Source organism: Ammodytes marinus, assembly GCF_949987685.1.
Source record: "Ammodytes marinus genome assembly, chromosome: 2".
Lineage (NCBI taxonomy): Eukaryota > Metazoa > Chordata > Actinopteri > Uranoscopiformes > Ammodytidae > Ammodytes > Ammodytes marinus.
Window position 1 is genome coordinate 23,805,197 of NC_137231.1, and position 27,877 is coordinate 23,833,073.

General features: G+C 42.6%; 1 protein-coding gene across 1 annotated transcript in view; it reads left to right on the plus strand.

Moving 5' to 3' along the window:
* sema6a (sema domain, transmembrane domain (TM), and cytoplasmic domain, (semaphorin) 6A) overlaps positions 1-27,877 on the plus strand; it is a gene marked incomplete at its 3' end in the record, with an annotated part of 106,168 nt that overhangs the window by 27,534 nt on the left and 50,757 nt on the right. The window contains exons 2-3 of the mRNA XM_080044018.1: positions 19,816-19,978; positions 20,781-20,898. Coding sequence (XP_079900144.1) covers positions 19,879-19,978; positions 20,781-20,898 — 218 coding nt within the window. The 5' untranslated portion in view covers positions 19,816-19,878. The remainder of the gene's footprint in view (positions 1-19,815; positions 19,979-20,780; positions 20,899-27,877) is intronic.

Sequence of the window (27,877 nt, forward strand, 5' to 3'; positions counted from 1 at the left end):
CAGGCAATAGACGTCACCTTTTGCTTTTAAAAGAGTTAATCTGCTCCTGCAGGGACAATGACGGCATTAAATCCCTCTCTCTCTCTCTCTCTCTCTCTCTCTCAGTCTCTACTAAGTCCCTCCCATGAGCTGAAGTCCTCTGTGGCACATTGCTCGGATTAGCTTGTGTTGTTGTTGCATCTCTTCAGCTCCAGCTCTACATGCAAATACAGCAGTTATATGTGTTTATATTGGGGAAACCAAGCCTGTAAGGCTTAAATGCTTATCTGTAAATAGAGGAGGTGATATTTGATTATTTTATGGTGTATACAGTGTTTAAAGAATAACATGAAAACATAAATGTGTTGATGTTAAAGCTGTTGGCTGTTGGAAAAAATAAATTCAAATTATTTTCTTGGGAACTCACCAAGTGATTTTTCCAGACTGAAATCTCTCTGTCACATCCCTCAGACTATAGTCGGGCTCTGGTCGGGCGGTTAATTCCACCAGATCCATCTGAAATCTGTGGTTGGTTGATTTCTGATTCACATCATAGAATTGCTCCACACCACTGCACACTATATTGCTTGCGCTTTCATTTAGGAGACTGTTTCATCATTGGATATAATGTAATGAACTGCAATGATATATCCAGATTAATTTTTATTTTTGAAAGAGATTATATCTTGAAAGGCAAGTAGATTATCCTGCCCATTTGGATTAATATGACGCACAGTATGTGCATTTTAATGCTCACATTACCTTCATTTAGAGAGCCACATAGATTCACTGTACAGACCATTCAGATCCTCAAGTCCTGCCCTCACGTGGCCCGCATCCAACCCTGTCTGCTGCAAATTACATTTATATACTTCTAATTTGATTATCCAATCATCTTTTGTAAGGCAGAACAATTGCCGCCTGAATTATGTTCCCTGGTAAGGTTTTATTTCCAGGAAAATGCCAACTTCATGTAGTACTGACATATATAGGGGTTAGCTGCCAAGGTGTATGCAAGGATAGATTTACACAAGTGCAGGAAACCAATTAAAGATGTGTCAGTGATCCCTTTCTTTCATTCCATCATCAAACAATGTTTTCATTATGTTAAAATAAAGCAAAAACTTATGTTTCAAAATGTATGTGCTGTTGTAAATGAATAGTATTACAACATAATTTACAAGAAAAGAAAAGGGTTGCCCAATAATATGAGGTTATTTATGTGTTGGAAGAAATACTTTTACTTTTTACTTGAGTAAAAGTAGCAAAATACCACCATTAGAAATACTATTAAAAAAGTCATCCATATAACATTTTACTTATTGATGGATTAAGGTTTTACATTCAGATCTTGCAGTGGGTAAGGGTTGAGTTAATTGAATAACTTTCATATAAAGAAAGGCTTTTCTTCCAATGCATTTTTATTTTTTTTGGCATTTTTCATGCTTTTATTGATAGCGTTAAGAGACAGAGGTGAAATGGGGCAGAGAGGGGAGTGACATGCAGAGAACGACCGCGGGCGGGAATCGAACCCGGGTCTGCTGCTGGGCCCGGCCCGGAGGGGGCGGGGGAGGGGGACGCCCTACCATCTGAGCTGAGGGCGCCCCCCTTCCAATGCATTCTTTGTCTTTTGGAACCAGTCACCTATGGCCTGTCTTCTTATCCGACCCTCTTCCAGTGAGTCAGCTGTGTATGCTCATGACGTGCTCTGCTTCTATGGCATGAGGGGATTAGCTGCTGTTGCTGTTGTTTTGTCCACCAACCTTTCTCATCGAGCAGTCAACAGACACCAAGGGGGCAACAGTGGACGCCTAAGTGTTGTGATCCCGAAGGGCCGTGTTGACAGCACTTCAGTTGTGGTGGGCTTCTGTCTTTTGACAGATGCAGAAATGGAGTCAAAGGGCAAGGCAGACGTCTGCGTGCTTTTGGAGACATGTCAGACTAAGGCATACCTGTGTGTCCTGGGCTCTTGCTCCGTAAAGGGTTGAAATTCAACATGTCGGAAAAATGCAGACACTATCTTTTTATGTGTGTCGCTCTATCCCCAAGACAGAAAATGCTTTGAGCAAGCTGTATGTTTTAATTCCAAGACATATCATGCTGGCAACAGAACAGCATCACTGATGTATACTACTACTGTGGATGGCATTTGATATTTAACCAGCTTTAAAACTCAGTAATATTCCCCGGATGATTACAAATATTTAGGTACTTTGAGGTACAGTCTGAGTACTCTTCAATACACATTTGAGGAATTTAACCTTAAGGCCAGGACACACCAGTCCGACTACCCGAAAATGGAGACTGCCGATTCAGGGAGCTCCAGTCTTCCCGTCGCGGCCGAAAAAGTGCAAAGAACACACCAAACCGACTGCTGACTTTCCGTACGCTCTGCGCTTGCGCGGGACGTAATGTCTCCATAACAGCAGGCGGCGCTAATCTGTATTGTGGCCCGAAAAAATACGGAAGCCGGAAATGATGGGACGGCTCTCTAGACCATAAACATAGATAGAAATACGTATTTATATTTATGGACCATAAAGAGCACCATTTTTAGCAGAGAGTGTCGAGCATGGTGTCGAGCAGTCAACAAGGGTTGATGCATGTGAGTACTCGCTGAACGAAACAAACAAACACATTAAAACGATGGCTAACTGTTGTTAGCTGTTTGTGCTACCCGCCTCACTTCCGGGCTTCACTGATTCGCTAGCCCTCCACAAATCAAATTGCTCCAACTGAAAGACTGCCCGAAGCCCGACGACATCTACGACGACCGATTTTACGGCACACACCAAACAGATTCGTGTCCCCGCCCCCTCCCGACTCTACGACGGCGATTATCGGGCCGGTGTGTCCTGGCCTTTAGACATACAGGAGTAATACAAGATAAATACAATGTTTCCTATTACATTAATAAGCATTCCAACATTCAATATCTGCCACCACACTTATCTTTGCAGACGACAAATGAAAATGAAAAATTAATTCTTCTGGAATGCCTTGCCAAATTGCTTCCTTTTCAAAAGCTGATGAACTGAAGAGAATACCAATGAACAAAGATAGTCAACTATTACATAGAATATACGTTTAACACATGCTAATAAATTCTGTCTGTTATAGTTAAAGTTCTAATCTTTTGGAATGATACAGGTGTATTTTTGGCTACAGGGTTACAAAAATGTGCGATGCGGGGTAAATTACTTGCGGCTGTTTTGTTACCAAAGTCATGTCCTCAGTTTTTTTTTCTAGAAAATGTGGAGATTTTAATGAACCGATGATTATATTCTACAACTGTATAAAATAGAAGCTATAAGACGGATCCTGGGATAAGTGTAAAATCCCCCAAATCAGATGTAATGCTGTTATCCCATGTTGCCGAGTTGAGTAGTAACGTAAAGATGGTAATCCACATATCCTCCTTTAACAACAGACTAGATCTTGTGTGCCATGCTGGATCCCCACTGTTGTGCTTAAGCTATTAAGTTGATTACACAAAGACACAGTTTGCATTTACAGTAACAGGTTACTCCAAGGTTTTGGGTTCAGGGCCAAGACAGCAGCTTTGAAGGTCCTTGAAGAAACTTTGCAGTGAAATAAAATCCATACAAAATATGAAACTTTATTGGTCGCCAAGTTTGTTAAAGTCCCTTTTCACATAAGCAGTTCTCTCAGTTCTGCAGGAGTATCTTCGTTAAGCCAGCTTGAGCGGGAGTATTAAGCCTGAGCACTGTCATTGACGAGATAGCTCCTTTGCATTGTTTTCTGTCTAAAAACTACATGTCAGTAGAATTAAATGCACAAACGGTTAAATGGTTTAGGTTACCGGATGAGCAACTTGATCCTCTTACGTCCTTAGGGGCCCTAACTCTGTTGGCAAAGTACAGATTTCATTGTTGCGGCCAGCAGACTGTAAAGTCCTGTCTTGGAGGCTTTCTCTTTGATTGCGTGCACCGAGAAGATGCGCCTACATGTGTGTGTGTGTGTGTGTGTGTGTGTGTGAAGCTAGAGACCTTGTCTTTAGATAAGAGATGGTGCTGGTGCTGGTAATTGGTTTGGCTGTGGTCGTATGTGGATGGATAAAGGAGGGAAATAAAAAAAGGGGACCATTGCCTATCCTCCCGTTTCTCTCTCCTAGGCCAATGTGACAGCAGCTGAGGCCTGCTTACTGTTGTTGCCTTTTGAGTTGAGTGGATATTTGAACCCTGAGCAAACCCTCTCCCTCTCTCCTCTATCTCTTCCTCCCTCCTAACTCCCTGCACTCCCTCTTCATTTTTGCGTCTTCAATTCCATTAAGTTGATTTACATTATTCCCACAAACTCATTAATCACATTTCTCCCCTGGTTATAATCTTCTTGTCAATCTGAACCCCGGCAAAGGGAGGGAAGCAAAAAAGAAAAGAAAACGATTGAGGTATAATGGGAATATGAGGCAGGCAGATGGATCATGGAGGTTCGCTTGGCCTAAACTGGGCAGTTCACATGTGTGATGACACTCATCTTTATAGATATTTTGTCTGTGTGAGGAGACGCAGACTTGTGTTTATCTCAAGAGCCAGATGGACAGTGAGAGAGAGAGAGAGAGAGAGAGAGAGAGACAGAGAGAGAGAGAGAGACAGAGAGAGAGAGAGAGAGAGAGACGAGTGGGGGCAGAAATGGGAATACAGATAAAGAAACCAGAAACTTATGTAGAAAGGAGAGAGATGTGGAGTCCAGCCACAGTCTTTCAGTCATTGATGATGAATTACTTTGACAGAGACAATCAGGATGAAATGTTAATGTGAGTGTGCCAGGGGATGCAGTCACAGCCAGACTAAATCCTCCTATGGGGGGGACTGAGGACTGACAGTTCGTTGGTGGCACACAAACAAACGCACACTCACAAACACACACACACACACACACACACACACACACACACACACACACACACACACACACACACACACACACACACACACACACACACACACACACAGAGAAGCCGGCTCAAAAATCACACATGCTTGCCCAGATAATACACTCATGCAACACATCACTGAGGAAATGGAAGTTATATTTACTGGCTGTTTGTCCGTGAATGTATTACCACAGTGAGGGATGAAGTGTATAAAATGCCACTGCTCTGCTGACCTTTGTACACAAGTAGGTGTGTGTGTGTGTGCGTGTAGATGTCTGGGCAGCTACAGACGAGATTTTCATATGATTTAGCAAAGGCTGTGTGGGCTGCTGGCCTCATCTCCATATTTTTTATATCTCCGGATGTGCTGTCACACAAAACAAATGAAAAAACCTTTGGCTACCAACATCTCTTGTGCACTGTGTTTGCTGTCATTCTCAATTTCTTATGATGGTACCTTTGCAGTAGCCCAGTGTCAGGAATAATGGCTACGTTTCTTTTTGACATTTGTCTTTGAAACTGATAAATACAGGCGATTGGGTGGAATTTTTTTCTCCTATTTTTTTAAAATGCCATGCGAGGGGCATGGCTCCATTGATGGCAATTTAACCCTGTGCACTTATTGTCCCCAGAGGATTAACCCTACTGACTTTGAAGATCCTCTGACCTGCCAAACTAATGGTATTCACATCCTACGTCCTACTTTCTATTCAGTGCTTATTAGCAAATGTAACATTGCTAAATCATGGTGATCGCGGTAAACAGTATACCTGCTACTCATCAGGATGGTAGCTTTGTCATTGTCAACACACAATGTAAGCATTACTATTCAGGCCAAAGCACTGCAGTGCCTTAGGCCGGCAGAATGTAGACGCTTTAGTCTCATTTAATAATACAAGCACATTCATCAGTCATCCGTAAAAGAATGTACTACAAAATAAAGGTGTGCAGGCCTGCTGCTGCGGCCATGAATCAACGACGAAGGGCTTTCAATCATTCAGGTCTGGAGAGAGAGAGTATAGCTCTCCCTTTGTCTCTCTTTCAAATACCGAAGTGTCTGAGACAAAAAAGGGGGCCTCCCCAGTCCCTCCACATGATCCATCAAAGCCTCCTGAAAAGTGGACTGTCAATGATAATTCTCCATCCGCTGTATAAACAGTTATGATAGATGCTTCTGCATAACCAAAAAAAGGAGACAGACTGCCCTCACTTCTCTTTAACCTCTGTATTCAAATCTTCCCATGAACTGTGAGAGCGTATAATTAAGAGGAGTCTTTATAAAACCTTTGTAGTAGGCCTATACCTGATGTACTGAAGGTGTGTTGTCTGACAGGCAGTCAGACAGAGCAGGAGACAGACTAAGAGAAAGACAAAGGGGAAGGCAGGCAGGGAAATATATAGGGTCCCCCCCCTGGTTTTGATTGGAAGGAAGCAGTAATCTTGGCATTAGCTTAACATCACGGTGAGTGGGCTTGACAGGATCCGGTTTCCCTCTGTGCACGGCTCCCAGGGAGCTGCAGGTATAGGGACACGCCCACCACATCTGACCAACTGACTGTAAGACAAAGGCAGGCGTATAGAAACACATGCTGAATCACACAAATGCACACAACAGCCCATCACTGCAGTCTGTCTCCTTGCTCTCTTCACACTCTATCCTTCGTTTTCAGTCAGGCTGAGAACAATAGGTCAGGGCTGAAGCTGTTGCCACCTTAACTGTGGCTCCCCTTTTGCTCCTTGCCCCCTGTCCTTATGCTGACAGGAAGTCGTAAACGCAGATCTTTAGATGTCGCTCGAGTCGGGAAACGGAAGCAGTTACGAGGTTTAAAATGAAAGCTAGTGGAATTGTTTAAAGCTTAATGTATACGCAGTATATTTTTTGTTGGCTGGTGAATGGCTGAAAAGATAAGACCCCTCCCCAAAAGAAATAAAAAAGTAATCAGTTTTTGTATGCGTGTAATGGGAGGTTATAAGATTTTATCACTTGAGATGAACAACATTTGTTATGGTGAGAAAAAGAGAAAATAAAGAAGAGAGAATAATTGTATCCATCTCCCAGATTGCAAGTTCTTAGCAATTATGCATAGTTATTGTAAACCATAAATTGTATTCTTAAAAACTATATCTGATGACTGTAGAACTCCCTAAACTTATTCATTAGAGTAATCCTTTTATTACTGTTAGAATGTGCCATTCCTAAACAATAGGAGTTAAGCTGACAGAAGTATTTTGTCGACACAGCGACAGTATTTTTTTGTGTTAGTAAAAAAACTAGTATGTCGGCAGTTTCTATCTTTTATATTGTTTTATTTTTTGTCCCTTCAGGATATTAGGAAAGCAGTAAGCATTAAACACTCCAAACAGAGCCCTTTCATTTGTCATCTCTTCCTTTTGCAAACACATAGCCAGGTTTGGCCTGGCCTGGTCTAGCTCAGCTCAGCTCAGCTCAGCATAGCTCTGAGATCCCACAGGGGAAATTTACAGCCCATGATGTATCGCCCCAGCCACTGAATTAATGCAACATTTCCATTAGAAAAATTGCATGACACAGCTGATATAAGAAGTTAGTGATCACAAAGACGCTGGAACATAGCATGGAAAATGACTTATCGGATAAACGTCATCTGCGCTTTACTGAAATTTGTGATGGGATGCAGGGACAGAGGCTGCATTATATATATATATATATATATATATTTATATACGCTCATGCGGAAGAGCAAGGCGGAAGGCAGTGAGATGTCATGGACGATCGTGTAGCTCGTAAACCATCTCATGTGACGCTTGAAATACATTTGAACACAAATGTTGATTAGGTTACATACATTCAGACACCTGTAAAATTGAAAGGAGGTGATGGAGTTCATTTTATTCGGTTCTCCAACCAGTTAGTGGGTGATTCCGAAGTCTCAGACGCACAACCAGTTGAAACCGTACACTGTAATTACAGCAAAATGACTGTGGGTAAATGGGAATCAGTGACTTGAGCCTGGGTTCAAACAGCTGTCAAATAAAACACAGGGTCAGATTTCCTTTTTTTTCTTCCGTTTTTACCATATTCTCCTGTGTGTCTTTATCTATGTCAATCTTATTTTTTTGTTGTTGTAGAAAACCTCTCTTTTTATTCCTCAAGTATTGGAGCCCAAGGTTGGTGTGTGTTGGTCTGTTTTGACATGACCTCTCTCAAGAAAAGAGCACATAGTTTGAGTTGTCAGGTGCTGTTACATTTACAATTAGCATGATGTGTACTTTTCCGTCATGCTGCGCATCAAGCCAAGCGTTTAAAGTGCTATAGGCACTTGCATTACCGTTACATCACTTACAGTAGGCAGCAACAGGAGGAACATCGGGAGAATTGTATTTCTGCTCCCCATGCTGTTCACATAACATTTTTTAACTCCATTCACTGTTCATCCCGGGGCTGTCCTTTACACTGCTGCATAAATGAACTTCAGAGCTGCAGAGCTTTCTCTTTATTGATTTTGTGGTCTCATTATAAAGAATGGGACTCTCTTGTGGCAACTGTACACATACAGCTCATCACATGAACCAGGCATTCAGTGTTTATTAACTTGTGCTTCAGTGCCAGTCATGCAAATGTTCTCAGTTTTACAGTATATTTGAAATTAAAACCAATCACTTCATATTTGCCAGTTGCAATGTTAATGGTTGTCTAATGAGCTCATATGGGACCCAAAGTGCAGTATGCATAGAAGCCATAAACACATCTTGAATTAACTGGGGTTAACCAATAATCCAGACCCACCTACGTCCATACCTAAGGGGATTTCATTGGCAGACTCAAAGCTAATTGTTATGGATAATTAGCCTACTACTACTAAGTAGGCTTTGTTGTAAAGGGTTTAGCATATACAGATTCTTTATGTGTGCACACATGCTGTGATTTTAACAGAGGTCACAATCATTTTAGGACATACAAGGACATACAGTATATGTTGCCTTTTAGACAGTTTGGGAAATAAATTTGAGTTGTGGTTAAGACAAGATACAAAAAAAGGCTTTAAATAAGTCAATTGTCCTTTAACAATGTTACACGCCCTCAGCTTCCACTGAGAGGAGGCTTGCCTGTAGCAAGTCGTGTACTCCTGTTGTCACGAGTGTCTTGCAGCTGGGCTAGCTAGAGCATTGTGGGTACAGTGACATGCTAAGTGGTTTAATTGCACTGATGGGCTTGACTCTAATCAGGTTTAGAGACCGAGACCTTGGTTTCCTGAAGGATAACATTATGTTATCAGTTCTCTTGTTTATCCTTGAAAAAAAAATTAATTATTTAATTTTATTGAGCAAAATAATTTCCCCAGTCTACCTTCTGTTTCTTAATTCCTTTTATTTCTGCGCATTGATCCTCCAGTAAAGTAACTACTTGGTAGCTTAACCAAAACACAAGCGAAACAAAAGCCTTTAAAAGTCCTTCCCACGCACCGTTGATCACGGCACTTCCTGTATTGCGATCTTGTGACGTCACGGTAATGGCAATGACAATCACCCCTCTGCTGCAGATTGACTGACAGTGCTAATCATTTCCCAAAGACTATACTGCATTGTGTTTTTTCTTTTTTTTTACATTTTCTTTTCATACATTTTTGTTTTTGCACACCCTGGCTGGGAGTCTCAATGATCTGCCTGCCTGAGCATTGTCATCCCCTCCATTAGTTTTGAGCTGGATGCGAGCTTCAATATGGTCCGTATAGAGATAACGATATTCAGACCGATTCATTCTGTACATTGGCAATGCAGGAGCCGCTGTGGCAACGCGTGTTGTCTGTCAGTCACTGTGGCCTCGTGCAGCAGCAGAAGCAGTGAGATTGAATGTCCTGGTCTATCGGAGATGATTCATAATGCTATTGGATATGATGCACTAACAGAAAAACAAGATACTCTGTTATCGTGATCACAATATCACGGGCTAACACGGAACGTAATTGTGTTTATTTTATCCCGTTCTCCATTATAAATATATGTTTCCTGTCATGGAGGAAAAGGGAGAGAAACAGATTCTGTGGGATGGAGGTTTTATTTTATTCTGAAGATGTATCTGGTGTTTAGTTGCAGGGGAGGGAGGTAGGGAGGGAAGGAGGGAGGGAGGGGGAGAAGGATGTAAAGGAAGAGAAAGAGAATGATAAAATGAAATATACGCAGACTGACTGAACAATGTGGTTTGCTCTCGAAGTGAATAAGAAATGAGACGGATAATGAGGGATGGACTAAGGAAGTGTGTCCTATAGTGGTGTACTCTCCTCTCCCCTGACCCGTGTCCTGCACATTACCTTAATAGAGATTAGCATCAATGTTCAGTCAGATCTGATTGGCCCGTTGCTGTGGAAGCGAAGGCCAGCTAGCCAGTTATCAACGAGGACACAGACTCAATCACTTAGCATAATGGAACCTGCATCAAATGAGCTGGGAGCTCAGCAAGAGAAATGCCATTAACCGAGCTGAAATGATTTTTCTGTGATGGTAAAAACTGGCAAATGAAATCATGCTGCATTTGCTGGCTTTATGGCCGAAACAGATGCAAGCGGTATCTTGTGTTATCGAGCTGGCATTATTTACAAGGCAACATGGCCTTTTTACGGCTTTTACTTCCCTATTTGGTCACAAGGTCGTATTTCAATGATGATGTATGCCGATGTCTCCGGTAAGCTTCTCACCGCTTGCAGCATTGCGTTGCTAATTGTACAGTCAGAAAAAAAAGAATGCACAATTGAGGGATTGTCAAAAAGTGGCACAGTTCAACATGCTGCTGCTGCCAAACCAAGGGAATATTGCATGAGTACGTAATGAGGCGTAGATAGAGTTTGAATCACACATTGTAAAAATCTGAAGCACCTCTATTATAAAGAAGCAACAGGCTGTGAAAACTGCACCGGCAAACATCGCACCTCCGATTCAGTCCCTGCAGGCCACCCGCTTGCATCCTGTGTCTGCTTTTTCAGTTTAGTTAAAAGGAGTGGAAAAGGGTCACAACAAAAGCAGCTGCATACGTTGAACACTTAAGCACATGCGACCACAACATAAACACATAATATTTAGCCTTGGCACTGCAAAGTGAATTCTTGGCTCTCTTTACCAGATGTCTTGACTCTTCTGCCACATAGCTGAGCCGCAGCACAAGGTTAAACACAAGTGCTACTTTATCATCGTGGTTTCTCTGCTTCTATCCAAGAACAGAGGTCACGTAGGTTGGCAGACACTGAAGCAAATGAAATCAAGGCTTCAAACACACATGCCGTATCGATTGTAACTTTATGTCTATTTAGTCAAGGTCCTGCAATGATAACATCTTTCATTTCTTTCATCCAAATCTCCTTTAGCAACGTTAGAACCATTGTAAAAAAAAACAAGTCACTTTTGAATATCGACAGTGAGACTTTCCTCATTTACAGTCTGGGCCTGTCGAGCAAAATGGTTTGTGCCTTTCCAGCTTTTGGGCCAGACAGCTATTGTTTTATTGATTGCGCATCCTTTTGTGTGTGTGTGTGTGTGTGTGTGTATGTGTGTGTGTGTGTGTGTGTGAACACTACCCAATGGAACACTGTGTCCCTAAGCTACTTCTCCCATATTTCTCTAAATACCCAAACTCATTCCTGCTAGGGCTCAAAGGATGTATGCACAAATTGCCGCAAGCCTATCAAGCTTTCCCCTCTTCCTCGTCAACGGACTAGTGTTTTCTTTTCATAAGAAATTACATAAAAAAAACATTTCTGGGCCCATGAATTTTGGATTTGGGAATACTTAACCAGAGGTACACAGAACAAAATGAAATGCTGTATTATGCTTCTCCCAACTGATGGCTTAGCTGATGTTTACTAAGGACATAAGGAGGATGTGGTTAACCCCTTACCTCTAAGTCTTGTCTGCCCCTGCATTTAGTTCTCCCCCGTATTACACTCACATTTCTCAACAGATTGTCATATGTTTTCAACCCCAGGCAGCCTATTTTTAAAGCATTACTTGACTCACCATCCTCACAGGCTGGAAGTCCCAGGTTTGTATCATGACTAAGCGGAGCATGTCATGGCGCAGCCTCGCCTGAAGGCACCCCGCCGTCGGCTTTCGTAAAGTGAGTTTCCAAGTAAAATGTGCATTATGCTGTGTGACAGATTCAACATCCCCTTCGCTGCTCCACAGGGCACCTCAGTCATTCTAGCATCTCTCTCTCTCTCTCTCTCTCTCTCTCTCTCTCTCTGTGGAGTTAATGTGGCATTTAGCTCAGTGACATTCTGACATTTTTTTTTTCTACTGGTATTTCTTCTCTCCTGCTGCACCTCAGGAGAAAACACTGACTCTCAGTTTGTACCCATCGGCTCCCTGAGCTCTTTTTGGCCCGGGTCAAAAGAGCTCAGATGATGTGTATTTAAATGGACCAGCTTACTTGTTTCCGGATTGAGAAAAGTCTGGCCTTATGTTGCGGGCTACATGAAGAGGGAAGGGATAAAAAGGATGATGTCAAACAATCAGAAAGGCAGGCGGAGTATAGCATCGGACCAAATTGATAATTGGATCAAAAGAGACGGAGAAGGCCGTGTGCTACCAAGCATGGCCTTATCAGCAGTGATTCTCCGCTGCTCTGCCCACACAGCTCTCTATCAGCTGCTTCCAGATTGATTAAGTCGCCCTGCTTGCATCATCGGGAGCGATGATTGACAGGCCTGGAAAAGGTTTTGATATTTAAATGTGTAACCTCGTTTTTCTCTTTTTTTGGGGTCAATCTCTTAAGCACCAGTTGTGTGTGCGTGTGATGGGAGTGTGGCTTTGTGTTTGTTTGTCTGAGTGTGTGTGTGTGTGTGTTGTTGAATGTGTGTCATCGAGTTGGGGCTTATTTTGATTCATATAATGCTTTCTTCTAGACATATAATAGAATCACCTTTTTCTTCACTGCTGCCACCCTCGACAGGATGAAGAGGAGTGAAAAGAGCATTAGGAAGATGGAGAGAGAGAGGAATTGATGGCGATACCTTAACAAATGTTTTTATTAAGTGTGTGACGGCTTGCGAGGCGAGATAGAGGACAAATGGCTGAAAGACAAAGAGTAAACAAAACTAAGAGTCTACATGGCAAAGGTAGCTAGTCGGAGAGGCTGTTCTTTAGCTCAGTCTTGAAGTCCACATCTTATCACGCTCTGAATGGCAATGCTAACATGCGGATGTTTGGCAGGAAATGTGAAACGGTAACATGAATATCTGTATCAAATGTCAAGGCAATCCATGCAGCAATTGTTCAAACATTTCACTCCAAAAGGTTTCTCCTTTTTGTGCAAGAGGAAAATTCCTCCGTGGACCATGAATATGCACAATTGCATGACGATTTATCCAAAGGTTGTTCAGACAGACTGACTGACATTGCCACTCATAGAGCCACACAGCACTAGCATGGCTAAAACAGAGAGAAGAGTAAGGGTTGTTATCCAGACTATTTTGTAGGTGTACATTCATAACATCTCCCTTAATCGTTGGTTTTAAAACTCCTTTTGCTCCTTTGTTATAATGTTTTAGGCTGATCTAACTCTGAGCAACATATTCTGTATCTAGCACCAGAACCCTTTTGCTGTTAGATGTTTTCAAAGAGTATTTTGAGAGCTCATCTCAGCCCCAGCCTCAGCCTTCATGTTCTTGACCTACTTTTTAAAAACAGTGTAGTGAGTATAGTAGGTAGTTATCTGCTCTCATCTTTCTCCTCGGTTGATTTCTGCTGGTGGCAGGGTTGGTGTGATGTCAGTTTGTTTTGGATCATTCTCAGACAGTGAACACCCATTAGGCCTGGCCTCCACTTCCCCTCTCTGCTTTGCTATCTTTCCCTTTCCTGCTGCTTTTGCTTTTCTTTCCTTGCCTTTTCGGTGTATTTTCCTTTCATCTCCTCTTTCCTTTCCTTCCTAGTCCTGTCCTTTCCTCTCGTCCCCTACTTCCCCTCCCCTTAATCCCCCTGTCACACTTTTTCCTCTTCCATTTTATTACCCTTACTTCTAAATCTGTGGTAATTTGTGCTACATCTCTGAAAAGGGATATCCAATGCATTGCGACATTATATAATTGTTTTGAATGGTTTGAGAAGAAGCACAGAGGCATGTCCAGGGCCTAATGGCTTTTAGATCACAGAGGCAGAGTTATAAAGATAGAAGCTTATCGCCAGTCGCTGAATGTCTTTGTTAAGTTGATGCTGTTCCAAGTTGGCGCTTTGCCTCTTTTCTCTGCTGCTGCTCTTATGTCTCTTCTCTCGTTCCCCGCGCTCTCTTTCCCTCTCCTCTTTTTGAGTCGTCTTTGGCCCGCATCCAGAGCCAATCCGTCAACTTTTTTTTTTTTTTTTTCAATTTTTTTTTTTTACAAAGGTGACGTTTTTGCATTTGGGGCTTCTGTTTCAATCAAGGGCCTACAGCGACAGGGTGCCTCATTCATGTCCACTTCATTGTCTTTTAATAATCAAACCATGATGGATTACCTCCCTCATACAGAAATTCATTTGAAAGCAAGATCTAAGGGACGGAAGAATGGGGGAGGAAAAGGGAAAACACCAGTGTGCTCTTTGATAGCCCAAGGACTGTTTGTGGGGAGAGCGTGTATACTTTTGTGCTTATATTGGATGCTATGCTTTGGGCCTTGTACTCATAAAAGACAGGCAGGTTTCCTCCCTTTCCATTCCCTTCTCCTATCATGGCCTCCTGGGTTCATGCAGACAGCTCCTTCTGTCTTTTCTCTGGGATTTATCAGGCCTGGGTTGACAAGTGTAAACACCTGCCAGAGTATCCTCCCCATTTGGAAGCCCTATAGGTGGCTGGATGTGTTCCATTTTCTCTATCCCCATGTGGTGTAATGCATTATTCTCACCTGGCTGTCTTTCTAACACTCTCTACACGCCCTTCTTCTCCTTTACTTCCACACCTCACCTAATAAACAATTTCCTCTAGCCTGTCTGTGAACAGGTGTTACTATGGCCGGTGGACTAAACTCTACCAGGTTTTAGCAATATGTTATTTATGTGGCTGAGTTGTAAACGTGTACAGTTCTGGTGTGTTTTAGTGTTGGGGGTATTGTGTTCACACCCATGTGTATACGATCTTTTTTTTGCTCGCTGTTGGATTGTCACCCAGCTGAAGGTCTTAATGTCTCCTCCCAGCTGATTGATCCACCTGGAAAATATTTTTGGCTTTTATTGAGTTCCAGAAACCATTAAAAAGCAACTGGAAATGCATCACACAGACACACTGCTCTTCTCTCACCTATCTATCTCTCTCATATATCCTTTATACTGCTTTAATTCATCTCTCGTATTAATGTCTAGTAGAATGAAGTTGTTTGTTAGTTTTCAGCTTTCCCTTCAATAGGTTTGGGTACAGTTCACATTTGAATTGATACTGGTACCAGTATTGGTACCTGGACTTTGGTACCTGGATTTTGGTACCGTTATCAACAATACCATTGTTTCTGTACTTAAGTATGTGTTATAAAAACAATATTTTTTCAGTTGAAATACAGTATATACGTCCAAACTTCTTAATTTCAACATTGTTCTTTATTTTTGAAGTAATTCAGTTCCGAGTTCTGTACCAAACTATACCCTTGAATTGGACCCAGGATTACAAAATTGTACCTACTGTACATTATTTTTTGCAGAAACAATGTCTGGATTTTTTTCTACTACTGAGGAAATAGCTCTTTTGGTGGTTATATATTGTGATTATTATACAATATTAGATAAGAATAAATATTAGGGACAAATATGTTTCCTTATTATCCGGTTAAACCAACAATATTTTAACAGAGTATTCATGAACTGTTGCAAAATCTAAAGTCTCTGTCTCATCAATGTCCTGCGTAAGTCATCTATTACAAAACTCAAATTAAAGATACAAATAGCAGCACCTCCTCCAAATATGGTGACTTGAGCACATTGAGCTACCCCTGTCCCTTTGGCGTTCTGTCCTGTCATCTGTAAAGCCTTCAGCATCAATCTGCAGACATTACCCAGACTGCCAGTGCCAAGTATAAACACAAGCAGGCTGCTCCCGTATCAAAGCTGTCAGACAGCATTTAGAAGAGGCTGCTACTTAAAAATCCTTATTTGAAACACTTCTTCCAGACACAGCGATGTCCAAGACAAAACAGATGACATCATGTATGTCCTAAACTGACAGGTCAACTATTCTACGCAGCTGTGCTATGTAAAGCCACTTTATATACATAGCAGCCGTTCAGAATATGTGACTGATGGCCACGAAGCAAGCAGTGACAAGCACATGAACAAATTCTAACAAACAAAAAGTCCCCCAAGTTGTTTGTAACTTTTCTCTAGAATGACACACACACACACACACACTTGACTTGATGATGGTCAGAACTGTTGTTTCCCTGGTTAGAGTTGATTTTTTTTGTTGACCCATCCCTTCACATAGACTGTTAGTTCTGGAACAATGTCACACTATTTTCTCCTTTTCTAACTAATGATGCACAAGGCCCCTGTAGGACTTTGTCACTTGAGTGTGAAGATATGCATTTTTGGGGGGCATTTGTTGAAATGATTGTAGCTGTCATTGTGTGTGTGCGTGCGTGCGTGCGTGCGTGTGTGTCTGTCCAACCCAGCCTTAATCCGTTTGTCTGACCCTGTGTTTGTTTGTGCTCTTAACTAGACAGACAAACATTGTCTGGTAACATTTCCTTCCTTTTCCTCACCTGAAGCCCACCGTTTGCTGACCTTGTCACTCTAATGAATGTGTTTAAATGGAAGCTGCGAGGCACCTTGCTAACATGTTGATGCAACAGCAGCAATAACATCATTAGTGCTCATAATGTGTTTATTGTTAAAACCTCATGCAGTTTGGGTCGGCGTTCCCCGCGGGGTTGCTCGGTCTGGAGATAGAATGTGGCTGAGTGTGTCTGTCTGTATGTCTGTGTGTTGGTTGGTTGGTTGTATGAATGTGTTTATTGCCAAAATAGTTTGAGTTTATGTGTGTTTCCTTAAAGTGTCCTGGCTGGGTGCATTTGTTCCTTGCAAGGATACAAGGTGACTGCGTGTATGTGTGTGTGTGTGTGTGTGTGTGTGTGTGTGTGTGTGTGTGTGTGTGTGTGTGTGTGTGTGTGTGCACATGTGTGTGTAGTAATTCATAGTGTAGGGATTCTGGGGGGTCCTTGTTTTTATTACCTGCTGGTGGTGGCCTCATGCCAGCATCCAGCTTGATTAACTCTCCGCGTTCTGCTATACGCACATGTATATGCACACACACACACACACACACACACACACACACACACACACACACACACACACACAACCAGCTTCTTCATCACTGAGGAATAGCAGCTAAGGTTCTCAAAATGTTGTTATCTATTAAAAGCCTGGGGAAGAGGCAAGGGCCTCCGCTCTTTCTCTTTATATCTTTTCTTCTGGTTGCCTTACAAGGGGAGCTTTTACAAGAGTGGATATTCACATCACACTTACACCTGTGCAAGTTGCTTTTTTTGGTAGCAAGTAATTTAATGTTGAAGTTTGAGCACATGTCAAGGCCTTGATTCCCTTACCCTTATGTTCTCAGTTTGCATATGTGTGTGTATGTGTGTTCGTGTTTGAAGCGACGTCTTCAGTGCTGTACAAAAGTAGCATTTTAAATCAGGGTTGAGCACAGACTCACACTCACACTCAAACACAAGGAAGCAATTTGCTCTTCCACATGAAAAGAGTGTAATTCGGTAAAGACAGACCGCGTGTCTCGCTGCCTCCTGTTCCTCATGTGTGTGGTTGCTGGTAACAAAAAGTGCCGCTGCAAGGCTCAGGGGTTTCACTTAAGTCATTATGTGCTCAATTTATTTTGTGTATCGCAGGAGGCAGACTGAGATGGTTTCTCAACAAACTGTTTTTATCATTTATTACGCCACATTGATACAGACGGAGGATGTGCCTCGCCCTCAGCGGCCAACGATTCTCTGCACGGACGAGATAAATGTCTGGAGCGTGATTAACCCCCCATGAAATGAACAATTCTTGGCTTCACATTTTCTTCTGACATAACCAAGTTCTATCTAAAAATACCTTTTTAGTGTTATTAATTTATTAGATTTCGAGGACGGGGCCAGATCACGCCTTATTGCTTGTTCGCTACAGCCTCCATCCGTCATTCACTCTGTTAGCTCCCTCAGGGCCAACTTCTCTGCCTCCTGCCACTTCCTGCTCATCAATCAGTCAATTACTGCAGGGTCAAGGTTCAGCGGAAAACCACATTGCATGGCCTCCGTGGAGGTTTTACTGTACTTTATAGATGGAAGAAAAAGTTTTTTTTTTTTTTTTTTTTTTTTTTTTTTGCATCCCAGTCAACCTCTGCTGCATGGTGAAAGTGAGGGTGACGGAAAATCAATTTTTAAAGTTTTCCTTATTTGTAAAATATAAAGAGTGTGCTACAAAACAAAAAAAAACTGTAAGGAAAAGAGGTGCAGGCCAAGGAGGGAGAAAAGGAGGGAGGGGAACGGAGCGGCTTGTGAGATCAAGGTCGTATCCAGGCTTTAGTATTGGTATTCTCCTCAGTGTTAAAGTGATTCTCCCAGTGAATAGTGTTTTCATTCCTCTCCTGAATGAGATTCACAGGAGCATGGAGAGAGAGGGAGAGAGAGAGGAAGGGAGAGAGACATGACAAAGAACAGAGAAAGTAATTCCCCCCTCTCTCTCTTTCTCCCTCCTTCATCCCCCCCCCCCTCCCCATCGGACATACAATAGCAAAGGAAAATACAGCGTGGGATAAACAACTTTTATCAGATTTTCGCAAATAAAAATCCACTATTTTATTCAATTCCTCATCCCCTCTATACTCTATCTAACTGGCAACATCTCGCCCCTACAGCTTCAAATAAAAAAAGAGAGTACTAGAACGAGCTTTATGCAAATGAAATGCTTTATTCTTGATTGGATTACAGACGCAATAATTGTCTTGGATGATTTATGGTCGTAATTTGTTGCCACAACCTACGGTGGAAAAAAAAAGCTTGGTTGCCATGGTTCGTTCAAGAAAGACATCACAGCCATACAATTAAAAGCTTCTGCTATAAAATCCACTTTTGTAGACATGTAAACATTACATTAGAAAATTAGCTTGTTGAGGGATGTGTTCTTAGGGATATCAAAGGTTCAAATAATAAAATTCAGAAAATAGAAAAGCTTGCTGTTGGCCCCTAAACCATGATATGATAATATAATAAATATAATAACACTAATAGTCATACTTCTGCAACGCTTTAGCCCGTGGTAGGCATCGGCCTGTATGAGTTTGGACGTGGGATTGCTACCCTTATGAGACTGACAAGTCTGGTGTGGGCCACTTGCCACACCATCCTGCCCCATTTCCAGGTATAGGGCTGATACGTCTACAGCAGGCTAATCTCAACAAGAGCTCTCCCACTTCACTAAGACCCTGACACACACACACACACACACACACACACACACACACACACACACACACACACACACACACACACACACACACAACCACAAAGAGAGAGAGAGGCACTGAAACCTTCTCTGCCTGACATCGATCTATGACGCATATTACCCCCCTAATCCAATTAATTCTGTTTTGCTTGCAACGCGGCTCACTGGAGTCATCGAAAATGCGTATATATAAATATATATCTGACAGATTGCAACAGGCCGTGAAAAATGCACAAACAGCTAATTCAGGTGGACTTGAATATCTTTGGCCAACTCCTTTCTTATTCTGCCTCTCTGCCTCGCTTTTCCCCCGGGGGCTTCTTCTCCGTTTCTGTTTGTTTCACACAAAGGATGCAGGAGCCGAGGAGTTAGAGAGTAATTTAGGAGGCAGCAAGGTGAAAGCAAATTTGTTTGACTAACTTTTCTTTGTTTGTTGTCTTTTTCTCCCCTCCTCATCTCTGTCTGTTCATCCCTCTCTCCTTCTCCTCCTCCCCATCTACCACTGTGTACAGGAGGTAAATCTGTAGCAGAGGACCAGCAGCAGCAGCAGCAGCAGCAGCAGTGTTGGTGCGACCATGAGGTCAGAGGCCTTGTTACTCTACTTCACGCTACTGCAAATAGCCGGGGCGGGCTTCCCTGAAGACAGCGAGCCTATTAGCATCTCACACGGAAACTGTAAGTATAATATTCTTTCTGTCTTTCTTTGTTACTCCACCCTGCCTCTCATTACAAGTCTTCCCTCGCTCTCTCCGTGCACTCCTTTCTTTTTCTCTCATTTCGTCTTTCACTCTCAGTATCTCTCTCACTTGTTCCATCCCTTTCGCTCCTTCACATCCCTCTCAACCTTGCTTGCCTCTGAATTGAAACCCCCTTCCCCCCTCCCTCCTACACTGAGTGCATTTTAAAGGCATGGGGTGTAATTTGGTGCCCGAGGATAGGCCCTCTGCACACACAAAAAATGAAGGACTTAAAGCAGCATTTGAAACGGAGCCCACCCCACATCAAAGGATAATCCCTTATTTTTCTGTTGGGCTCCTAATGCAGTGTGTGATAGTGTAAATGCTGTTGCAGGCGATGAAGATACGGTCATTGTTTGTTCTGTGTCTCTGTGTCTCCCCCTCTATCCCACCCTGTCTTCCTCTCTCTGGGCATAAACGCAGTACCCGAAACTCCTGGCCTAGAGAGCTGAAAGAGAATCCGGCCTGCTTGTTCGAAACAAGCTCTTTTATCCAAAGCCACTAACAATAGAACCATTGCATGGCACAGTGCAAGACATTTTTAGCCTGCAATTTATGGTCCCAGGGGTAGCTTAACTAGTTTTCTCATTCAACCGCATGGGTTGACATTTGACCTAAAAGCACAAGACAATATTCATGAATTTCAAATCCCTGTATCCCTGTTGTTATTGCTACAGGTGCTACAGTTATACATGTAAGGTTATCGAATGCTTAGGCTCATTTTTGTCCTCTCCTTGCAGACACAAAGCAGTATCCAGTGTTTGTAGGCCACAAACCTGGCAGGAACAACACCCAGCGGCACAAACTGGATATCCAGCTCATCAAGATCATGAACAATACGATATACATCGCTGCCAGGTGGGTGATTTCTGAAATTTTTTGTTGTTGTTGTTGTTTAATCCACCACACCCGAGAGACCCTCAAATACCATTTCTATTTCAGACAGAAATGTACTGCCAGTTTTTACAATTTTTCTTTATGGAATAAAAGTATAGGCCACTGTAGATTAGGATTAATTAAAAATTGAGCAAGAGCGGTTCCACCAGGATTATTGAACCCTTCATCTTCCCCCTCTCGTATTACAGCTGCTGATTGAATTTGACTTTCGGCTATGAATGATTCTCATCAATTGTTGCCTATTGAGGATTGTGAGCATGTGATCCCCTTGTAACTCGATAATGGCTGAGGGCCGTGAGATGCACAGTAATTCGGAGCCCTGCTGTCCTGTTTCCCTTTTAAGTTTTAGAAATCAGGAGGGACTCATTCGGAGCAAAATGCTTAGGCTTCAAAAATAACTTTGCAGTCTGAACTTCTTTCTTTCTCTGATCTCTTTGTTGTTTTCTATTTTGGGCTTGCCACTGCCAAAGAGCCTTTTACCTCTTAGGTCGTCACTTGTGCCCTGCTTTGCTTAAACATACAGACAGGCATACACACTCCCACAAACAAGTACCAACCCATTCACTCAAATGGATACTTTTACATTATGTATTGTCAATAAACATTAAAACAGGACATATACCTAAGCTTTGACTTTTTATTTGTTGGCAGCCCAGTCACCCTTGCAAATCAATTTTTATAACCCTCTGTTTCTCTGTCTGGTTGTTGTTTTCCCTGCTTTTATTGCTTTCTGTCTATGTGTTGATCCTCTTCTTACCTTTTGTGTCTTTCTTTTTCTGGGAGTTAACTTTATTCTGCTAGATAATATAGCTCAATTACACCTTCTGGAGCCAAGGAGAAAAAAACCCATATTGATTTTGTCTCCTCTCTTGTCGTCAGTACTTTCAAAATGATGGTGTTGCATTACCTCGTGGCAAAGGGTTTAACAGTTGATGCCCCAAAAGCATCAACAGGCGGGTTTACCTTCAGCGCAGTGTTGAATGTGCAGTATAAGGTTAAGGCGGTATTGAAAAGGCCTTATTAAAAAAAGGAATCCTCATCTGTTTGTTCTTTGCCGTTCATTGGCTAATTGAGTGGCAGGCCTGATTGGATATTGTTAATAAAAGGCACAATAGGGGTCTTTCTTTGTTTTCCTCCCAAGCATGTCAAATTAAGTGGCTGAGAAAGGCGGCTGCTGCTTTAAGTGGCAGAGCTTTTTAACATATCTTTGGTCATTAAGAGGAGGTGTGTGTGTGGAGTGGGAAAGGAAACTGAGCGAAATAGAGACAGGGTGTTTTGTGTTTGGTGTGTGTGTGTGTGTGTGTGTGTGTGTGTGTGTGTGTGTGTGTGTGTGTGTGTGTGTGTGTGTGTGTGTGTGTGTGTGTGTGTGTGTGTGTGTGTGTGTGTGTGTGTGTGTGTGTGTGGGTTGGGGTGCCAGAGACTTTGGTCCGCCTGTCGCCCACCTGCTCCACATGGGGTAGCAGGGGCTTGAGGGGTATGGCAGGGAAATGAGACACATTACTGGTTTATTGGAGGTGTGTGTGTGTGTGTGTGTGTGTGTGTGTGTGTGTGTGTGTGTGTGTGTGTGTGTGTGTGTGTGTGTGTGAGTGAGAGAGACAGAGAGAGTTAGGATGTATGTTGCACAGTTTAGTATGTTGACCAGTTGTCGCCTGGATTTCAAAGTGATTTCTCGAGCATTATATGACGCCATATGTGTGCATATGGATATACTTTTGGGGATGGCGAACATGTGTTGGTGCGCCTGTGGGCACGGGCACTACAGCCTGTGTTCGTGTCTGCAGTAGAGTGGAGCATGTGTTTGTGTGTGCATGTGCCATGCCACCTGGTGCGCCGGTCCCACACTCGCTTAAAGCAGACGGGAATTCTGACACATGGCCGAGGTATGTGACCCCTGAATAACCGGAATGGCTGCCTCAGATTAGACCGAGCCGGATGACCGCCATTGATCCTGACACAGAGACGAAATGTTGGAGTCGATTACATGGACACACAAATGGTGGCCCGCGAACAAAAATCCATCTCTACCAGCAGCATATCGATAAAGACATGTAAAAGTTGAATGACAAACAGTTTAAGGCCAACAGTGGAGACAATCACCACTTTAGAAATCAATGTGAAAGCAAGCCAGCATACAATCCAGCAAGACTCAGGGCTACGAAACAACGAACAATGCTGCTGCAGAAAGAAATCTGCTAGGCAGCATCAATAGTTGCTTATATGATGGCTGTCCAGTCAAATGACTTGCTTATTGTGGGGCCAGCATCACACAGCTTTGCCACCGTGCCTCTAGACCAGTGAGCCTCAGTTCTTGGTGCGCTGCAGCTTGCAGATGGCCGCTGTGAACGCGGTCCAAAGCGCAACACTGTTTCAGGCTGTTTTTTTTGAATGGCTGCTCAGTGTATTAAATCCCTTTGGCTCTTGTTTCGGTGCTGGCAATAAAATCACAAGATTTTTTAAGCTGTGAGATGCATACAAACATAGCAACTGATGAAATTGTAAATAGACAAAAGTGGCTTAGTCCATAGAGGGAAAGAAGGCAGGTCTTTGGCAACAGAGGAACTCAGCAACAGATGAAGTGATTGATAATTCACCCCCCGAGGTTTGAGCTTTGAATAACATGTATTGACTTGATGGAGTCAGGCCTCCATTGAGGTCCTGTTTGAGCGTTTATATGTGGCCAGATATTGAAGAAAATGGCGCCTATTTTTGAGATCCTATGGTTTTTCCAATGAGAATAAAGTACATTAGCCCTTTTTCACTCCTATAGTTCAAAGTTGATTATGATAAACCGGCTAAAATACCAGACTGCTGTTATTTCATATGCAGGCTATCAAAAAGCCTTGTTTTTTAACAATACAGTCATTAAAATGTGTTGTGCAGTTTTCTCTCACTTTTCCTCAAATATCTAGTCTGAACAAGATGGATACATAGCCCATATCCTGCTAACAAGTCCCTCTAATGAACATGAGATTGAACCTTTTACTAAGTGGGCTTATGTGCAGCTGTTGTTTCATAAATGTTATGGTGGCAATCAGCTGCACATTATCGATTATAAACAGATAGACGATGTATATCAAAGGATGGGTACCAAACACACAAACCACTTCATGTGTACGGGCTCAGTGGTTGAGGGGCGTCTGTCGTCATGCAGGTTTTTGGTGTTTAGCAGCAGAGTCACGTTCAGTAAAAAGCAATAAACAGTTCTTGATGCAGTGAGAGATGGACGCAGGAGGATTCCTAACCTAGCCGTCCATATTTCATGGTCAGGGTACACTATGTGCAGCATTCAGAGGGAATTCATCACAGTGCAATGGGAGATTTATCATTCTGATATATGAAACATATCCATGCACGCCAGGGTGTGTGCATGAATATGGGTGTGTGTATGTGTGAGAATGTAGAAACCCCATATTATGTCACTCCTCTCTACCGTGTGTCTGGGGGGGGGGGGGGGGGTTGTATTCAATCAAATGGTTCGATTGAAGCATGTAGCAGTGTAGCTTTTTTTCTTCTTGGCTTTGGGGATATCAAACTCATTGTTGTCATTCCTTTGGATGCCAGTGGAAAGCATGTGTGTGACCTTAAGAGTATTTGAGACTTAAAGATACTTTTTTTGCATTACAAAATTAAATAAAATAAATAATACAAACTGTTGAATGAGATGGGTATTTATTATTAAGGGCTAGAAAAAATATATAAGACAACCAATTATATTCACATGAGGCAACTGGGGATTCACACCCCCAGATGTGCTGGGTATATGGTCATGTGGCCAATAACCAACACAGTTGACTTGATATTTGATCCATAAACAGGAAAATTGCAACTGTTTAGGTAAAATGATAATTGAGAGTTGTTGAACAGATTGTAATCAAGTCCAACAGTTTTTTCCAGATTACATAAACCACTTTGTTTGAACGTAAACCAGACTGTGATCTTTTTTTTAGTATCCTACTGCTCATCTTTCTCGCCTTGTTTGCAATGTCACCAAGTTCCAATATCTCAACAATTCACCCAGTGTTAATGTAATGGGTAGGAATGATGGATTAAACTCGTGCTGTCTGAGAATGAGAAAGACAGTGCAAAACATAATTGTGCGTGTGTGTATGTGAATGCTTTACTGTATAGGCTGCCTGGTGAGCATGCCCCAGGTCTCTCCACATGCAGGGCATAGTCGCCATTCCCGGCCCTCAGTCGGCATTCACCATGGTAACACCAACCACACTGTGTTTACACCCCTTCTATGTGGCTGGGAAGCATGGGAACCAGAACGAGAATGTGTGTGTGTGTGTGTGTGGGAGAGAGAGAGAGAGAGGGAGAGAGAGAGAGACCGAGACCGAGAGAGAAAGAGAGAGAGACCGAGAGAAAGATCAGGGCGAGAGTGGAGGGCCCAACATTTTCTGGTTGCTGCTAGCACCAAACACACAAAAAAGACACACACATACACGCTCAAAAAATCCCGATTACCTTCCCTCGGTTGAGTCCTCTGGAACAGTTGTGCCGCTGTGGCCGCTGTTGCTTCCCTGTCGGGTCTCTTTGGGTCTCGCAGTGGAGGCCACTAGAGTCTCCATTATTGTAGCTGCACCAAATCCTGTTAAAACCCACTAATGACTGGGATTACACGGTTGCCTCCTCTCCCTCTCCTCAAAGCACCAGCGACATCCAGCCACGTCCACACTCTGGAACAAAAACTTGCAGCTCCAGTAATCATAATCATGCAAAGTTTTCCTGAAAAAACAAAGTCCTAAAAATATGTAAAACGTTTCCTCTCTCCGAAGGTTTTTAACGTTTAAGTAATTAATCCACCAAACATGTACAGAGCAGCATAGGGAAAGTAATTAATACTCTCAAATGAGTATCAACTGATTTTACAGCAGGACCAGTGGCCGCGTTGGTTAGTTAGGGAGGCACACGCAGCAGTGTAAGTGATAGGCTGGTAGTTGGGTTTTGATTAAGGGTATCTATTGAAATACTCACTTGTTTCCTTTATATCGACATTGTTAGGTGATTGCACTGATTACAATTGTCCTTCCCTCCTTGAGACTCGTGTATGCAGCTTTGATGCTTCATTGTTTATCGTTTCAGTATTACAGGCTAGCTTAAAGGAATACTTCACCCATACAGAACCAGCGTTCTATCATTATAAAATAACTATTATAATATAATGAATGAGGTTTTTCTTCCCTCAGTCTTCCCTTAGTCTTCCCTTGGCCCAGCTGTCCTGTTAATCCTAACCCTTACTGTGATGTCACAAGAAGGAAACTGTAGGGTTAGACAGTGAGACCATAAAACACTCTTTCTGCCTTTTCTCAGGCTAATGATCCGATTTTTGCACATTTATACTAAATAGGATCTCCGAGTTCAATACACCTGCATATTCCAACCGGTGAAGTAGGCCTTTAATGTTTGTGCAAAAGAGACAGCAAGCCCTGTAACACAACGGACACTGTAATCTAAAGGAGTTACTTGGGTTTGGTTATTTATGAAATATGTGAACATGCTCAGGAGGCTATTGCGTATTAAAATCAACACCACAAACCTTTACAAAACTGTATGAAAAGGTTAGCGATATTAGCATAATAGTATATTCTGTTAGTTGGTTATGCACAAATAATTCATGAGAACAAATTAGGTTATTCAAAAGCACATATTACCAACTTGCATGAGTAACTCATTTCCTGGGCTCTCAAGCAATAAAGATGGAGCTGTGGAAAATATTTTGAGACTACTGGATACATTTAAATCAATTAATGTAAAATATATATATATATATATATATATATAATATATGCCATTATTATTAGACATCAGTGTCTAATTGTGCACGCTCAAAACATGTCCCTCACCCCTCTGACCCAGACACACACAAAACACACATACACTCACTCACAAAAGGAAATGTGGAGAGAATGTAATGAGAACTTCTACCTTCAAAAAGAACAACAGAGCTCAGCTTAGGGGTGAGTGAACTCTGGCTCGTTGTATTTCATGCCACCACATCACTGAAGGCCTCTCCATGCCTAAGCCCATTCAGAACCCCAACCAGTCTCTTCACAAGCCCAGAGGTGCCTGCTATCTTCTCCGGGTTCCCTCCCATTCGCTTTGTGAAGAGGATTTGAACCAGGGGGAAAGCCAAAAACAATGGACAATGGACCCTCCTTTACCACCCATGATCCAGTTCTGAGGAGAGAGCAATATGGGTGAAGAGGGTGATGAGAGAGAGAAAGGGTGGGCGGTGGAGAGAAGGGGTGGACGTGCAGGCATTTTGCTTTGCGGAAAAGAGGAGTGGAGGCAAAAGGTGCCGGGTGCATGCTAATCGCGTTCCTCTCTCTTCTCTGCTATAGTGGAGTGCAAGATAGTTTGACAAAGGCCCAGCAGATGGACCAAGCTGGCCCGCCATCACCCCAGAAGAAATGCGCTGTTATGAAAACCACATTTTTCCCCACACAAAGGCCACTGTGTCTTCTCATGGCCACGCATGGCTACATGTCCGACCCCTCTATGTCACTCTATTGGGCTCAATCTCACACTCTCGCCCGCGCTCAGTTGGTCTACTGTCTTGCCTCCATCATTCAGCTCTTTTTGTCCGTCCGTACCCATCTTTTTTCAGCGCCGACATATTTGTGTCTAAGAGGATATTTGCATACCTTCCGCCCTAGTCACCCATTTTTGTCCCTGAATATCGGGAAATGTGAAGCCCGTGCCAAGTGATTCACATTTGACACACAGTTGTCTGCGGTCATTTGGTTGTCAAAGGCTTCTGTTATTTCGTGTTTTTTTCCCCAGAATCTCACGGTGTTTTGAATTTCAACATCAAAAGCACAACCTCTATACAGAGAAGACCCTTATGTTTTATGCCAGCCTTGATATGCTCTGTTGTTCATAGTTTACAGTCCAGAGTGAGAAAATGATGGGAAAGAGGAGGATTTGCAGAGGACAA